We start from the raw sequence: 17,133 nt of genomic DNA, 5'->3' as shown, positions 1-17,133 counted from the left end.
TCCACCCCGTTTACCGTTATTCAGACCTTTGCAGTAGGGCACGTTTCTCCCTTTGATCAAAGTTGAAAGTTTGGCAGCAAATGTATAGCAACTTGTACGTTGTCAAGCCAGAAGTAATTACCAATATTTTATTTCAGTCAAAAAGTTGCAAGCATTTCTTGGCATTAAGCATTTTAAGTGTTGCAAATTAAATAATAGTTTTGATAATATTGAAAATAATTAGAGTTTTGTAAATTTCTGAAATAGGAGGTTAGTGTTTGAATATTTTATGAAATCACGCATCAAACCACACATTCGAAAAGCGCCCCTTCAGAAATAGATGTGTCAGCCCCACTCCCAAAGACACTCGAAGAGCAATCTAGATGACCTGGTCACAGGGCGTACCCCTTCCAAAAATTGTCGTAAACAGATTGGTCACAGAGGAACTGGAATTTGTTTTTCCAAAGCTGCAATGTCAAAGGGAAACAATACATTATTGGAAAAAAGCTCTTACATTTCGTATTATTTTCTAATTACAAGCTATTCTCTTGGTAAGATTTTATTTTTTCAAATTGTGTAAAATATTTGCCCATTACTTTAAGCGTCTGTTTCGTTTCTTTCAAGGCTGTGGTACACATACACAGTAATGCAAGGTTTCACTGAAAACCGCGTTGCGTCTTCCTGCCGCCTAGTTCTCTTCTACGACTGCACTCGGAATCAGCTCCTCTTCAAGATGGCTGCCGCTCTGCCTCTAGGAGATGTTCGGGATGGGGCTGCTGGCTCTTTGGAGGGCTCGGCAGCTCCTCCTTTCTGGCAGGCAAGCTTTGCACCGGGCGGCATGGGCAGAAACCTTGAGTGGCATCCTGTCCGCTACCTACGAGGTGCGCGCGGCAGCGGAGGAGCAACTGAAGGTTCTGAAGGTGACCGAGGGTGAGTGCTGGGGTACCATAGGGCATGGGCGGCACATGCGATGAGTGCACAAGTCTGTCAAACCTGTCATAGTTGCGTTAACCGTCTTTTATAGCTGTATTGTAGGTCTGACTTGTATTACTTTCCCTAGAACTGCACTTTACTATCTTAATATGTGGGTAAAAAACGAGAGGTTACCCACTAAAGGAGGATTGCTTGAAAGCAATGGTATGTTTGAAGTAGGTTGACCACATGCAATGGGAGCAAATTCTGGACAGTGGGTGTTAAAATTCTGGACAGAGGGTCAAAATTCAGGACAAAGTTTAAGACAAATTGTCAATTTTATAGACATATGTCTTACACGAGTACAATTCAAAATAGGTTTATGGTATTGGTCTGTATAATATATTAACAGTATGCAACTGGACAAATTTGAAGATTCGAAACTAACACACATGCACACTTGTTAAAATTTGACCACTGGTATAAGGAGCATTTTTGGGGGGATTCTCCTTCTTTAACATGAATGTTGGTACCAGACACAGCACTCTCTTTTGATTAACATAGACTCCTAGACAGTGCGTAATTATATGAAGTGGTCGTTAACCTTTTGACGTCTGTGGACCCCCCCCCACTTAATCATTACTGGAACTCGGGGACCCCCACTGAATCTTTATTGAATTTTGGGGACCCTCACTGAGTTATTACTGGTAGCTGGGGACCTCTGCCTAAGCATTTTTTTGATTACTTGACCTGGAAAATAATACACAGAAAATACAGAAACAAACGTTCATCAAATATACACCAACTATTATAATTAAAAGTAAATCCATTTTTATACTATTGGGAAGGTTGGAGCTTTTCTAAATGCAAGTTGAGGCTGCTCATCATCCATACTATAGTCTGTTTGATGCACTTGCACTGCTCTCACAATTGAATCTGAGGCCACTAACTTAATTTATGGCCTCCAATTTCAAACTCCTTCACACATTTAAAGAATGTTTTAAAATGTTCAATTTTGTGTGTTAGAGATATATCTATCTATCTATATCTGTTTATTATATTTAATTTTCAAAGCAGTTGCGGACCCACGTCTCCCGACCACAGTTTAATAAACACTGCTCTAGGGTGGAAGTAAAATGTGAATAACAGATCAATGACTGACAGGTGCTGACTGAAAGGCTTGTTGAAGCATTATATACATCCTATATAGCATTCTTCCCCTTTCCTCAGATCGATCTTGGCAGCAACAGTATAATAAGGAGCTTACGGTCTTGCCACACTGCATTGATGGACGTGTATTAAAAGTGATAGATTTTAAACATGAACTTAGAAACATTCCTGTTCCCATACCATAACAAAAACGGCACTAATTAATTAGTCAGTTATGGATATCCTATGAGTAGACTAGCATCTCACAGGTGGAGCAACATGATAGTCTGTTATATCAAACACAATGTTTTTGGGCAGCAAATTTTCTGAATTTACATATTGTAATTGTTTTTAAATCGCGCTTAATACCCATTTCGAGGTTTTGCAGTGATTTTTTCTGGGAAGCACGCTGCTTCGGAACCCAAGGTTAGTGGTTAATTAGGTATTTTTGGGTTGGAGCAGTCTGACTTTCAGAGGAAAGAGAGGTTGTGTTTTTGAAAATGAGTTGTGGGCAATTTGCTGAAATACAATAGTAGAGATTAAGGCACACATCTATGTGACAGAAGCTTGTGCTCAGAGAGAAGAGGCATGCAGAGAATGAGAGGGCCATTTTAAAGAAAAATGGAGAGGGAAAATAGGGAAGTTTTAATTAAAAGTCAGTTTTTCATGTTGGATTTTGGGGATGCAGCGAGACGTTTGTGAGGTGGCATGCAGTTTGAGGATGCAAGACTGTAGCAAGAAACATTATCTGCAGGTGCAGATTGTGTAATGCTAGGTATTTCTATAAATATTAGTCAGGTAAACAGCCTTTCTGTTACTAGGCTAATGCTACTTCACCACTCCAGACAGGTCAGGTGATCGGCTCAAGGTTTGGATGCGAAAAGTAATGTCTGGACACACATGGTACAAAATATCAAGAGCCTTAGGTTGCACTAAAAGGAAGCAATAACCTTGAGTTCATAGCACTGCAGACCTCGAAAAATCCACTCACCCTCTCGCTGTGGCAAGTCAGTCTGACAGAGCTATATTTAGGACTTACTCGCCCGTTCTGGCGAGTTGACAAAGAACGTGTTCTGTTCATTCAGAAAGTAAAGGAGTTATAAAGATGCCTTTAAATCTTGATCGTGTCACATTTGCTCTGTGTTCAGAGACAGAGGTCCGAAGTCAGTTTACAATTACTTTTTGTTCTTCAACTACAGAGTTCCAGGATTTTGTAAAGTGAACTGTCTGACCTACTGTACGAAATCTGAAAGGAAAGTATGTAGGGTATCAGGTTTTTCCTAAAACACATTTAAATAGCTAATAAATCAACTGTACAAACATTTCAAAATATATTTCAGTAGTTGTGAAAGCCCATTTTTGCACTTCTGTGCGATGATGAGAAATATATTTTAATAGGATGAAAATAAATCAGAGCACATTAATTGATGATGTGCAAATGATAAATGTTTTCTGAAAACCAATTTTCACAGATTATTGTTAATACATTATATAGTTTTATCAGTAAAGCTGCAAGGTAGTGGGAAGGTTTTTGACAATTTCTTCGTCATTTCCGGTCTGTAAATGACTGTGCGCTACCACATCATGCTTAGGTACTATATTTATTAAAAATGAGTGTTTAAACATGAACTGAGAAACATTCCTGCCTCTGCACTGATAGCAATGCTTTTAGTAAATTGAGAGGCAAGTCGGGGATCATGTGTACCCTATATGTGGGCTAGATTCTTATTGCACATGGAGCAAACATTTAGTCTACTTAACCCAAAAAAAGAGTTTTGTTTTGTAAAGAAGAAAGGCTGAACTCTCATATTTAAAGGTGCACTCATATGAGAATGAAGAAAAAGGCAACTCTTTAAAATAAAATATTTGTCAATGATCACACAATTTGAGACCAGTTTACTAGTCAAGTTCATTACAGTTAGGTTGAGTAGTTTATTCAAGTTACTTGACCTGCAGGTCTAGTAACATTTTTTGATTTTTCGAGGCCTGCACCGTGAGAAAATACATGGGCAAGGAATGTACACATTGGAAAATAGGATTCTGCGAATGCTGGAGCCGATGTCTTCTGTTGTTCATCCTCAAGTTTTTCTCACTATATACATTACAAAGCAGAGCAGGATCTATTTGAATGCCTCTGGTTTGAATTATCACAGAATGGAGGACAATGGGGGATAAATATAGCCAATTTTTATGTGGTCATTGAAGGTCAGCAGTAAGAATTATATCCTTGGTTTTGCTATCAGTATATTTTGTGATACAGTGTCAGAAGTGTAACTGGCATTGTGTTTAAGAACAAAATGTATTCAAAGAAAGAAGGTACAATTCCAAGGAAGTAGTTACTTTCAATCTTAGCTGTCTTAAAATATACAACAAGTTTATTTATTTTCCTGTCACTATTTGAGCTACAACGTTTAACGTTATCAGCCTGACTTAGTGAAAAAATATAGGCCTTTGCAAACTGTGAGGGCTAAGGTGCACAGGAGATCATCGGTCAACATTCAAGATGAGCTAGACCTATTCACTAAATGGATGATAATAGAAGGAAGGTGTAGGAAGCTGGGTTTCTGTTGCAGTAACCCCCCCCCCTTTTTGCCAGACGACTGATGCACTTTGACTTGATGTGCCCTGGGACCCTGCCAATCAGGTTTTCAGGGCCTGTTTTCTTTCCCAAAACTGTACGCGGTACCCCCAATTGACACCTCTCTGGCCACATGTCTGTCTCTTGTAGAAGATACCATGGGTAAAAAGGGCACTGTGGCCAGGGAAGGTCTCTAAGGGCTGCAGCACTTATTGTGTCACCCTTCGACGCCCTGTACCTTTACACAAACACACACTGCCATTGCAGGCTGCGTGTTTTGGTGCAGAACAAAGTGTAGAGTCGACATGGCACACATACCTGTGTGCCGTGCTTTCAACACACTGCCCTGGCATAGGTCAGCCACCGCTCTAGCTGGGTGCACTATACCAGTGGTGAGGGTACAGGTGCATGAGCCTGTACCACTACAGTGTCTAAACCAATTCTTAGACATTGTAAGTGCAGTAATGCCATTAAGGGTATATGGTGCTGACTGTTTGTCATTACAAACTCCACAGCACCATAATGGCTTTACTGAAAACTGAGAGGTTTCGTATCAAACTTCTCAGGACATTAAACCCACAATGATGCCAGTGTGGGATTTAATGAAGAGTGCACTCAGAGGGCATCTTAGAGATGCTCCCTGAAAAACGACCATCCTCCGGTGGGTTCCCTGACTGGTACACACCAGCCTGCCTCCACGAGAGATGTTTCGGGACTTTCTTGGGCAGGGGTGGTCACACCTCCGCCAGGCCAGGAAGGGCCATTTGTGACAGGGGAGCTTCAAGGGCCTTGCCACCTTTATAATGCGACCCCCCCCCCCAGCCTCTCCTGCTAGCAGGAGCTGGCCCCCTTCCTGTCTCCCCTCCTTTTCGGCGGGAAGACAGGCGGGACAAATCAGCACAACCCAGGAGGTGTGCCCACCTCTGCAAACCCCTCCCCTCAGGTGGGGGAGGCTAGGTGAAGCTCTGCAGTATCCACAGATTCTGTGCCAAAAGTCGCCTTGTCTTTCAGCCAGTGACCTGACTGAGTGCCTTCAACAAAGACCGGATCTCCTGTGAACAGCAGCTCTGTTCAAAAGAAACTCCCAAGATGGACTCTGAGCCTGCTGAGGACAACAAAACCCGACGCCTGGAACCACCACTGTACGTGTTGCTTACAGCCCCAGTTCAAGTGGCCCACCCGTCCCAGTGAGGTCCCCAGCACTCCAGAGTCCGAGTCCACTGTGAGTTGACTCTTCCAGGACTCCCCAACTTCACCTGCAGCCTCTGCACGGAGACCCCCCCAACTGCGAGTGGCCCTGTAAGGTGAAATCCGACCTCAAAAGACACCTAGCATTCAGCAACCCTGCTCCCTGGAGAAGAGAACCCGAGGTTCACCTACGTCCCCGAGCCCTCCAACTTACCTGCCCAGCCGTTGGTTTCTCCTGGGAGTCTTCCTGGACCGAGCCTGCAGCAAAAATCCCAAACCGGCAACTCCCATTGAAAACAGGGCACCCAGTGCCAAAAGAGCACCCTGTACCCAGCTGCCCCTGTGCTGCTGCGGGTGCACTTTGTGTGCTAACTCTGATCCCCCCCTATGCCCTGAGCCTAACACCAGAACTTTGCTCCCACAACCTTGTAGCCTGCTCATGAGCTGCCACCAACCGGTGGCACCCTATCCTCCATTGGATCACATTGGGCCTCAGCACTCTGCACCCGGCCTCCCTAGTGCTGCTGAGGTTGGTTTGAGAGTGCATCCTTGACCCTGGGGGAACCCTGGTCTAACCCCAGAAATCCAACTCCCACAACCAAGTACTTACCTGTTAACGATAACCACGTCTTCTCCATAGGAATACATTGACTGTTTTTCCTTGCAAATTGTTCTAAATGGTGTGTAGTTGGTTTTGTATGAGAACTTGAAAACTGGCAATAACCAAAAACGGCTTAACTTACCTTTTCTCTAGGAAATATCCCAGTGTGATATCTAGCCATTTCACACTGAGTATAAAAAGTAATTCATAAAGTAATCTGAAAAGTAATCCAATCATCAATTTCCACTGTATCGAAAAGATTTACAAACCTGTAACAAAGGCATTTTCATTCAGCTTGCTTGTATTGTTCAACCTACCTTGAAAAGTACCATTTACACTTACCTGTACCAGGCTTGCTTGGCTCTAAAAAATTAAATTAACTACATAATATTTTTGAAAGAAACAAATTGGTCTGAGTTCAGTCTTTGAGTTGTGACATCATTTGCTGCCTGAGTGTGTACAACAAATGCTTAACACTACCCTCTGATAAAGCCTTACTGCTTGCCCGCACTACCACAAATAGAGAGTGAGGTGCCATCTACTTTTACCTCTGCCTACCTTTGGGGTTCCACTGGACTCTGTGCACACTATACCTCATTTTGGTATAGTATATTCAGAGCCAAATTCCTACAGAAGGCATCTTTGAAGTGGTTCTCGGGAGAGAATCCACCATAATAAGATGTTTGGTATAAATGTGCAATACACTTACTCTTAGGCTAAGCACTAGAGCTAGTAACAAATCAAATATTAATCCCCAAACCAAAAGAAGACATTTAGCAGTTTCAGAAAGATAAGTTGCACCTCATTTGAGCAGCGTATGAGAGTGAACAACCTAATTGGCATCTTTCAGTCATCTAAACCCCCAAGCATTTCCTAATATTAAGGTAACTTTAATTCAATAACCCAATGCAAACCTCCGTTTAACTTTTTGTGACATACATGATGTGCTGATGAGACCCACAACAGTCAAGGGTATCTAATATAAAAATGCAGTTTAAGTCTCCTAGGCACGGTTTTTTTCCCCCCAGGAAATGCAACATTAGTTTATAAATGTATCCCGGATGCACTGTGTAGAACAGTAGGACATCAATTTAGCAAACACAGAAATCCACATTGCCAGATAAAAATATGAACTCCGTATGAACTCAGCCTTTGCTCTTTAATAGTGCATAAAACAAAAGCACTTTGGAAATCTTCTGTATTTTTTTTTTTTTTGCATGTTGTCTTGAAAAATGCAGTAAGAGTACTTTGAGGAATCCTGCCACTCTTCCCCACACACTAACAGCCTAAGTTAGGAAATAAACATTTAATGGACAGTTGTTAAAAGAAATGCTTGCACTAAGTACAGTTTACGTATTACTATAATCTGTACTTTGGAAGTACTATTTTATCTTGAACCTAATTCTTTGCATATTTTGTGGCAGCCTATGTTATATTGTTTCTAAATGCAAGTTTAAAATAATGAGTCTCACATTCAAAGTGATTTCTGTCTCCGGTAGGGTGACCGCCTCTCCTTTATTTACATGGACAATCCTTAATTTCGGACTGCTGTTCGTAATGGCTTCTTCAGCCGATGCAGTTTTTCCATAATTGTTGTGCAGGGTGACAGCCTATACTGTGACTGAGTTCAACATCCTGCATTGGACTTTTAATCTGCAGCATCTTAACAGTCAGAATTAACCTCTTTTTTTACCAGAATGTCTAAAATAAAGGGTAAATGCTGTCCATTAAAACATCAGTGATGGACATTGGAGTGAATTTACGGGCAGTCCTTTTAAATTGCAGACTGTTGGTCCCCTAGTTTGAATTACTATTATTATTTCTTATTTGAGCACAGTACAGACCCCAAATTGGCATCTTGATGTTGAGACGAAACCCTCTTGACATTGACTAGAAAGCATGTCCATAAAATAGACCACAATTCTTGCGGTCTTCTGACAATGAGGTCTTGGGAGATCTATATAACGGAGTAAGGAGCTTTCCAAACGTGTGCATACTTCACTCTGGTGCCAGAGGGGCTGCCGTTTATTGTGGCTGTGTGTTCTATTAGCTGCAACTGTTTGTCCTGATTGCAGAGCTGTTCCAGCCATTACCCGGTTCTCTAGTTATTGCATTTTGAAGTCACATTTGCATTGTAATCGTAAATACCAATTTCTACTGTTTGTGCTTTTCGTCATTGTACCACTGTTGCTGTAACATAAAATATTTTGAAAAAACAAGAGGCATTTGGCAAAACAGGAACAGTTTGTTTAATTAAACAGAGTTTCCGGGAGAACAGTTGCAAGCACAGGGTCTGAGGGCTGTCTCAATTTATAATTGGTTTGTGTCCTCCTTTTATACAGTTCATTGTGGGTAATAAAGAATTTCCGGTGATCCGTGTATGGTGAGGAACGTATGTTGCTGCCTTTGGAGTCGTAAATTAGTTGTCTAATGGAACTTATAGGTGGGCCTCGACCTTGCATTGACACAATGTGGCCAGTGAGTAACATGTCCAGATGTCCGGCAATGGGAGCGCGTGATCACTGCATATGCTGTGTCCTTATTGACTATATGTTTCTAACTCATGTGGCATCTAACTTTATGGTGTTTTGGGAGCGCGCATACCTCTCCGGCCATTTGTGCTTTGTTTGGACAACACTCCCTGACCATTGTAGTGTTGCTGCGCCTATCTGTGGGATTGATCTAAGGTTTTCTGTTCATGTGTTTGTCTGCTGGCTACCAGCCACCCCACCTGTGACCGATTGATCAGTGACTTTGGGCCTAGGTCTTAGTGTTATCCTGACTACTTATTTATGAATCGGGGTTGATGTGGAGTTCACAACGAACTAATTCGATAATAAAGACGCATATAACACAAGGGGGTATAGTGTAATGAAAGGGATACCAGTAACCTAATCCTTTTGTACTGAGTGACTTTTTTTTTTAGAGACAGGGAAATTTCACCCGCAATCCTGTGCTATGCTTCATTATAGGTGACCCTGTAGAAAATTTGCCGTTTCTGCAAGGTTTCCCATGATTTCTTTGCCCTTTGAACACCTAATATTTTTGCTGGCTGTAGGACTAGGTGGTGTTTACCCATGCTAACCATTAAGTGCATGTTCCCCCTTTCAATGTAATGAAAGCGGCATATTTAACTTACCTGTATATCCCTGGTATATGGTACAGAGGATATGCAGGGCCTGTAAGTTAAATATCAGTAGTGCACTGCAGCATCCATTGTGTCATCCACTGCAGTGACAGCGCAAACATGGCTGCAGGCCTGCCATTTCTATCCTGGCTGTTGCAGGTTTAAATTGTAAATTTGAATTGTCAAAAGAGCCCCTTTGACAGGTCAAAACCTTACTTTAAAATATCGATGTCACCCTAAGGCCTGTAAAGCAGGGTACATGGTAGGCCATGTAGGAATTTATTGTTAAAGTTGTTCTCGCAGTGAAAACTCCCGATAAGATATTTTCACTGTCAGTTGGGAAACACAATAAAACAACTATTTTTGATAGTTGCTAAAAATACAATTCAGTGGTGAAGTTGAATTTTCGATAAATATTAAGGAAACAGTACTTTGAAAAAGTAACCTTTTCCCTGCCTAAAGCATCTAGAGGCCAATTTGCTCTTGCTCTCCCACTTCTGCCAGCCTATTAGCATATGAAGAGGTCCCAGAGAAGAGAACCAAGGCCTGGGTGTGGAGGTGGTGGTGTTCTCGTGACAGGATGCACAGGAAAGTCAGTTTCCTTGATTCAAACATTCGGCATACTTTGTCCAACAGCATTAGAAAACATGAGTTGCATATTTTTATTTTTTATTTTTTTATAAATCTTTTTATTAACTTTGCTCACACCATCTAACAATACAGGACATTTAGCACGATACATGCAGTGAATTACCCATCCTCTGAACAATGACCGACCTTCAAGGACACAGATGAGACAAATAACAATAGCTGTTAGGGTCCCAGTCCTCCCCCCGGCTGCCTGTATTTCCGCCATGGCCCCATATCTTACGCCATTTTTTGGTGCAACCCCTGCTTTTGTAGATAGTTTCTTCGGCCCTTTGGCACCAGTCCATATCCCGTACCCATTGGTCCCATTTGGGCGGGGTCCGCGAGCCCCAGTCCCTTGCGATATTCCTCTTCGCCACCCCCGCCGCTAGGGCCAGCCAAATCTCCTTGTGTCTAGTCCAGTCCGAGTCGCTCCTAATCATTAATAGCAGCCATCGGGGCTCCAGCGGGACCACTGAGCCCACCACTGCCGTCATTATGTCAACTACCTTGGTCCAAAACGGGATTATCTGGGGGCACTCCCATAGGATGTGATAGAAGGTGCCCTCCTCCCCACATCCCTGTACACAAAGGGCCGATCTGCTCCTCCCCCAAGCGTACAGATGGGTGCGGGGGTAATATACTCGGTGCAGGATCTTAAGCTGTACTAACCGGAACCTACACCGGATTGCAATCTCCCTTGGGCTCTGCAGGGCGTCCTGCCAGTCTTCGTTCTCCAGTTCCCCTATGTCCCCCACCCATCTCTCCCGCAATGTGACCAGGGGGTCCGTCATGTTATTGATGAGTTTGCGGTATATTGTGGAAGTGAGTTTTCCTGCTATTGGGTCCTGCGCTATCTTCTTGAACACCCCTGCTGGTATCGGGTATGGCGTGTTCTGCAGGATGTAAAGCAGGCGCGGCAATGCGAGCTTTTTAAACTGCGCCGCCCGACCCATCAGGGAGAGAGGCAGCGACCTCCAGTGGTGCATGTCAGTTTTAAGACGCGATAGTTGGGGTTCCAGGTTCCTGGCGAAGAACTCCGCCCTGTCCCGTGTAATGTAGAGTCCCAGATATTTGAATCCGTCCACAGCAATGGAAGCGGGACACCGAGTCGGGACTCTCGGTGGAGGGCCTGAGAGCGGGAAAATCACCGACTTTCCCCAATTGATTGTGTAGCCCGAATAGCTACCGAACAAATCAAAGAGGTGTAGCGCCTGTGCGATCGAGTGGTAGGGCCTGGCCATGTATAACACAATGTCATCTGCATATAGAGAAATACGCTCCTCCCACTCATCACTCAATGCCAGGCCCCAGAACGACCTATCCCTCCTAATCCAGTGTGCCAGCGGTTCCAGGGCTAATGCGAAAAGGAGGGGGGATAGAGGACACCCCTGCCTGGTGCCCCTACGTAACGGAAAGGCTCTAGACACCGCCCGTTCACTCTCACCCTCGGTTGTTCGTACAAGAGCCGAACCCAACTACAGAATACGGGACCGAATCCCAGTCTGCGGAGCACCATAAACAGATAGGGCCATTCGATACTATCAAAAGCCATTGAGGCGTCCGGCGCCATCAGTGCTGTCTGGGCGGCCCCCACCTCCTCTGTCATATAGAGCACTCCGAAGAGGCGGCGTAGATTGTGTCGGGTGCTCCTACGGGGCATGAACCCGGACTGGTCCACGTGCACCAAATCCGGCAGAACCGATAGCAGCCTATCTGCCAAGGCCTTAGCCAATACCTTGGGTTCGACATTTATGAGTGAGATCGGGCGGTAGGACGAGCAGAGATCGGCTGGTTTGCCCGCCTTGTGGATCACCACAATCGTGGCCTCTCTTTGGTCAGGCGGAAGCCTGCCCGCCTCCCGCGCTTCTCGGTACATCCGGAGGAGCGGGTCCGTGTTAATACTGGACTGTCGCTTGAAAAGCTCCACCGGGAGGCCATAGGGTCCCTGCGCCTTCCCAGACTGGAGGGAATTGAGGGCCTTTCCCATTTCTTCCACCGTGAAGTCTGCCTCCAGGCGGTCTGTTTGTTCAGCCGACAAAGTGGGGAGCGCAAAGTCCTTCAAGAATTCCGTGCACTCCTGTTCAGTGCGGGTGCAAACCGAGGTATATACCCCTTCGTAATAGAATGCAAAGGCCTCTGCTATCTCTGCACTCTTGGAGACCAGTGAGCCCGCAGGGTTACGCACCTCGGCTACCCATGAGCGCTCCCTATCTCTTCGCTCGAGCCACGCCAGCAGCTTGAGAGCCTTATCCCCCACATCGTAAAGTCTGTGCTGGGATGCGATAGAGTAGGCTCGCGCCTCACCCTCCGCTAGGGCACGAAGCTCCTTCTGTTTGAGAGCCAACTGGTGACTGGCATCCGGCGCCGGCGATACACTGGCCTCCCTCTCCATCTCCTCAATCTCCCCCTCCAGCCGGTTGGCCTGCAGGGACTCTTCTTTCTTTTTTGCCCCTATCAGGGCCTGGGCCTGTGCCCTTAGAACGGTTTTGAAGGCCTCCCAGAGCGTGATGCATGACTCCACCGACCCCTTATTTTCCTCAAAATACCGCTGGGAGCCCTCGCGGAGCCGAGCACTAATAGTATCATCTCGGAGGCGCCACGGGTCCACCCTCGGGAAGGAGGCCCTGTTAATCAGTGGCCCTTTAATCATCACCCCCACCGGTGAATGGTCGGAAATTCCCCGGGCTAGGATGCGGGGCTCCTCCAAGTCGCCCAGCTGGGCAATATTCGTGAAAAAGTGGTCCAACCGGGAGAAGGACCCATGTCTAGCCGTAAAGAATGTGTATTGTCGCTGTGTGGGGTGATGCGTGCGCCATATGTCACTGAGCCCCAACGAAGAGATGAAGTCCCTCAACCCAGTCGTGTGTATGTTGAGGAGTGAAGTCCAGGCGGGACATAGCAGGATCCCAGTACTATGGTTCGTCCCTCCCACCTGCCTGCCACTGCGACCAGACACCCCGTGTCGTCTACCCAGGTGCCTGATATTATTAGGGGCAGTGCGTTGCGGATTAAGATGCCCACACCTCTGGACCCCGACGTGAACCCCGAGTGGGCCACCATTTTATACCCAAACCTGTCGAGGGCCCTGCATCTGTTGCCTCGCAGGTGTGTCTCCTGAAGCAGGACGACATCCGGCGCGTGTCGTTTCAAATATTGGAGCACTAACGTCCGCTTTATTTTGTTTCCCAGCCCATTGACGTTCCACGTCCAAACTGTAATGCATGTCTGATTACCCATCGTCGACATCTGGTCTACCACTGGTTTGATCACCTATGTCCCCCAGTGACCCCTCTGGGCTGATTCGGCCTATGAAAGAACTGCATTGGTCTCGAGCATAACTCACCCCTGAAACAATAACTCCCCCCCCCCCCTCAGTAACTCCCCCCTCCCTGCCTCCCTGCGTGGTGGGTACCCAACCTCCCCACCCTACAAACATGCAGAGCGCCTGTCGTCCCTTCTGCCCCATTTCAAACCTGAAAAGGAAACATGGGCTTGCAGCCAGCAAAGAAGGCTATACATAAGTGACGGACGTTACACCCTGCATGATAAACATTAACTAGCAGCCCCTGGTCAACCCCCCAGGTCCTCTCCCCGCCCCAGCCGGCCAAGGTAAGTGCATGTCCCAACCAGCTTGTCCAGTGCATGTCCCCGTTGGGCATCAACGCTCCCCTACCACCTCGCAGGCCCCAGGACCTTGATATAATGCCATGTCCCCATTATCTAGTCCCACTAGGGGCACTCTCGCTGTTCTCTATACCGTGGGTGTCCTTTGGCATCGCCTCCCGTCTCGGCGAGGTCTGTCCAGGTCCGCGCCGGCTCCCACTCCTGCCCACCGACCGCCATCCCTCCAGCCAGTCACTGGCCTCCTCAAGAGACTCGAAAAAATAGGACTTACTACCATCTAGGATCTTGAGATGAGCAGGATAGAGCATCATATATTTTACACCTTGCTCCCGGAGAGCTCTCTTCACACCTTCAAAGGACCGGCGGAGGCGCTGAACGTGGAGCGTAAAGTCAGGGAAGAAACGGATGGTGGCGTTGTCCAGCTGAAGATCCCCAGCCACCCTCGACGCCTGCAGAACAGCATCTCGGTCCTTATAGTTCAGGATCCGGGCGATGATCGTGCGCGGCGGGGCCCCTGGTTTAGGTTTACCTCCAAGTGCTCGATGGGCCCGTTCAATGGAGAAAAAGTTGGAGAGTCGTTTCGGTTTCAGGTGATTAAGGATTAAGTCCTCAACGAACCAGTCCGTGGATTGCCCCTCCATTCCTTCCGGAACCCCAACTATGCGGATGTTGTTCCGCCGCGCTCGACCTTCCTGGTCCTCCAGCCGGGCCTGAATGGCAGACTGATTTCTCGTTAAAGCGGCCACTTGGTCTTCCAGTCTCTTCGTTTTAGATTGAAGACTGCCTATCCCGGTTTCCGCCGCCGTGACCTTTTCGGACATCTTGCGAAAGTCGGCCCGCAGGAGGTTGACCTCCTCCGTCACGGAGTCCAGTTTGGGTTCCAAGGTGCCCCGCAGGTCTCTGATCGCGCCCATGATGTCCCTGAGCGACGGGTCTGGGTCGCCGTCTTCTGGTTCCCTTTGAGGACTGCCACCGGGGGTTCCATGCGCCTTTCCCACGGCCACCGTGTATTTATCGATGTGATTAGACTGGCCTTGCCCCGGCGGCCTTTTGCGACCCATACTGGAACGGTCCGCCGCTCCGGTGCGCGGTCGTGAGTGTCACACAAGCCCCTCTCAAACGCCCGAGAATGGGGCCCGAATCCTTCAGTGGCTGTGCGTTCCGGAAAATTCACTCACCGCAGGCCCACTCGGACCCACCCAAGGCCGCAGGGGGCCCCCGCCGCCACTCCAGCCGCCTCGCACCTGTTGTCTTGTGTTCCTGTCCTGGGAAGTGCCCGGCTGGGGGGCTCCGCGGCCCTCTCACTGCTGTGTCCGACCCGTCTCGCCCGGGCCACTGCCCTCAGTCCATACCCCGGAGCCAGGGGACTCGGGGAAGCCGCCAGGTCCACCACTGCAGCCACCGCTCGCCGTCCGACCTGCTTTCACCGCCCTCGAGTGCAGATTCCCCAGGGATCTCGCCCCTAAGTAGCCTTCAGAGTTAGGCGCCCCCACTGCCACTGGGGGAGTCACTGGTGTCCGGTATGCAGGCTCCCTCTACCGCCGTCTTGCCTGGATTGGCCTTTCCTGACAACTCGCTACCCTGAGTATTCTTTTTCAATTATCTTCCGCTGCCAGCTGAGCCGGGTTGGAATTATCACCGGCGAAGCGACACCACCCGATAACGAGGCTCCTAATATAGCGCTGAAGAATTCACGGGATACTTCCCAAATGTGACGAAACAGGTGTTGGCTGGTTCGTTCATAAAGATCAAATACTTGAAGAAACTAATGCGTGGACATTTATTATCAGACATTGAGAAAATATGTGACATTTTGTGACAGTAAGTAATTTACCTAGCTTACTTATGCCCGGGACTTTGGTTTTCTACTTTTCGGATGAGTCAAAAGATGGATAGGTGAAGGAAGACTTGAGAAGGGTTGTTTGGGAGATGATAGTATTAAAATAAGGTTTGAGGTGATTCAAGGAGGGATAGCGGAGGGGATAGTCTAGAAAGGGTCATTTTGGAGATCATAGTAGTAGAATGACGTTTGGGTTGAGTCAGAGAGTGGGGGTAGAGTATATATTTAGAGGTATAGGGTGAAATATAGGGTAGCGCATTGTAGAGAGTCAATTTCTTTTATCAGGGTTAAAGTAATATCTAGATACATACCTACACATTATCATACATAGATATATTCAGAAATACACATATCTAGATACATATAATCAAATTAAATGTTTATATACACTGGGATATGCCTTCCATTTGTGTTATATTGGAAAGAGCCAACTCTTGAGTAACCTTCTGAAGGAAAGATAGTTAACTGTGGGTCTTATGTTTGGGGGTTAATGAATTCCATAGTTTCGCTGCTTGAACAGAAATATTTGTGCCACCCATGGTTTTTGTTTCTTGTATGGTGGGATCTTGAGGCGAGGGCCAATCTGGAGTCGAGGTTCCTATGTTGAATTTATTTGGTGATTTTATTCCTGATTAAAAAGCGGTTCCGTTCATGTATAGGTTTGTGGGTGATGCAAAGCAGCTTGAATGTGGGGCCCTCAAGGCAGGGGAGACATGGGCTTGTGGCTTTACATGTAGGAGTCGTTTGGCAACAGAGTTCTGAATCCGTTTTAGTCTTTTCAAATTTGCTAAAGATGATCCATGGAAGAAGCCATTGGTGTAATCATGTTTAGACAGTACGAGAGAGAGAGGCTTGGACTGTAACAAGGTGGCTGCAACATAAGATACTTGAGTCACAGGGTAGTTAAACGTGAAGTTTATTCCTTATACAAATAGTCCCATCCATCTTCAGTAACTGCTCTTCATTAACTCCTTTCCTCTCTCTCTCTCTCCTACTTTTATGTCTTCACCTGGTTCCATCACCATGGTTACCATCAAATGTTAGTTTGTACATACACCAGCATTTGAGATACCTTACACCTTCCTCCCTTAAATAACAACAAACAATGTATTACCTATATACAATGTTACATAAAATATTGGAAAGATTCAGAACTTGTAATACAAAAGGAAAATGGATCAGCCACATTATAAAATATTGGATAGATACAGAAATCCTAATAGACAAAGATGCACCAGGAACATACTTTATCCCACTCATTAGTCCTTCAAGTACAAAGGGACTTTACCTTCTGTGGTAGATTTTCTTAAGTGAAAGTTTGAAGTGGGTATCATCGCAGCACCTTCTCTAACAACATTCCCACTGACAACGACAATTCTATTGAGATTTCATATGCGGGAGTCTTCCGTCCTAATAGCATTGGTCAAAACTTTGATAACTCTCAGGGACATATGGTACCCAGCCGAATCCACTCTCCAGCATGGTTTTCTAACCATGACCCAATC

The 17,133-nt window shown here is 46.2% G+C and overlaps 1 protein-coding gene across 1 annotated transcript in view; it reads left to right on the top strand.

The window, feature by feature from the left end:
- The first annotated feature begins 746 nt into the window (after window positions 1-746).
- LOC146866940 (importin-9-like) overlaps window positions 747-17,133 on the top strand; it is a 96,539-nt gene continuing 80,152 nt past the window's right edge. Inside the window, exon 1 of the mRNA XM_085618460.1 lies at window positions 747-909. Coding sequence (XP_085474586.1) covers window positions 747-909 — 163 coding nt within the window. The remainder of the gene's footprint in view (window positions 910-17,133) is intronic.

The sequence above is a fragment of the Triturus cristatus genome, chromosome 1_2, assembly GCF_964204655.1.
Source record: "Triturus cristatus chromosome 1_2, aTriCri1.1, whole genome shotgun sequence".
Classification (NCBI taxonomy): Eukaryota; Metazoa; Chordata; class Amphibia; order Caudata; family Salamandridae; genus Triturus; species Triturus cristatus.
The sequence above is the reverse complement of the archived record's forward strand: the minus strand, read 5'-3'. Positions and strand labels throughout refer to the sequence as shown.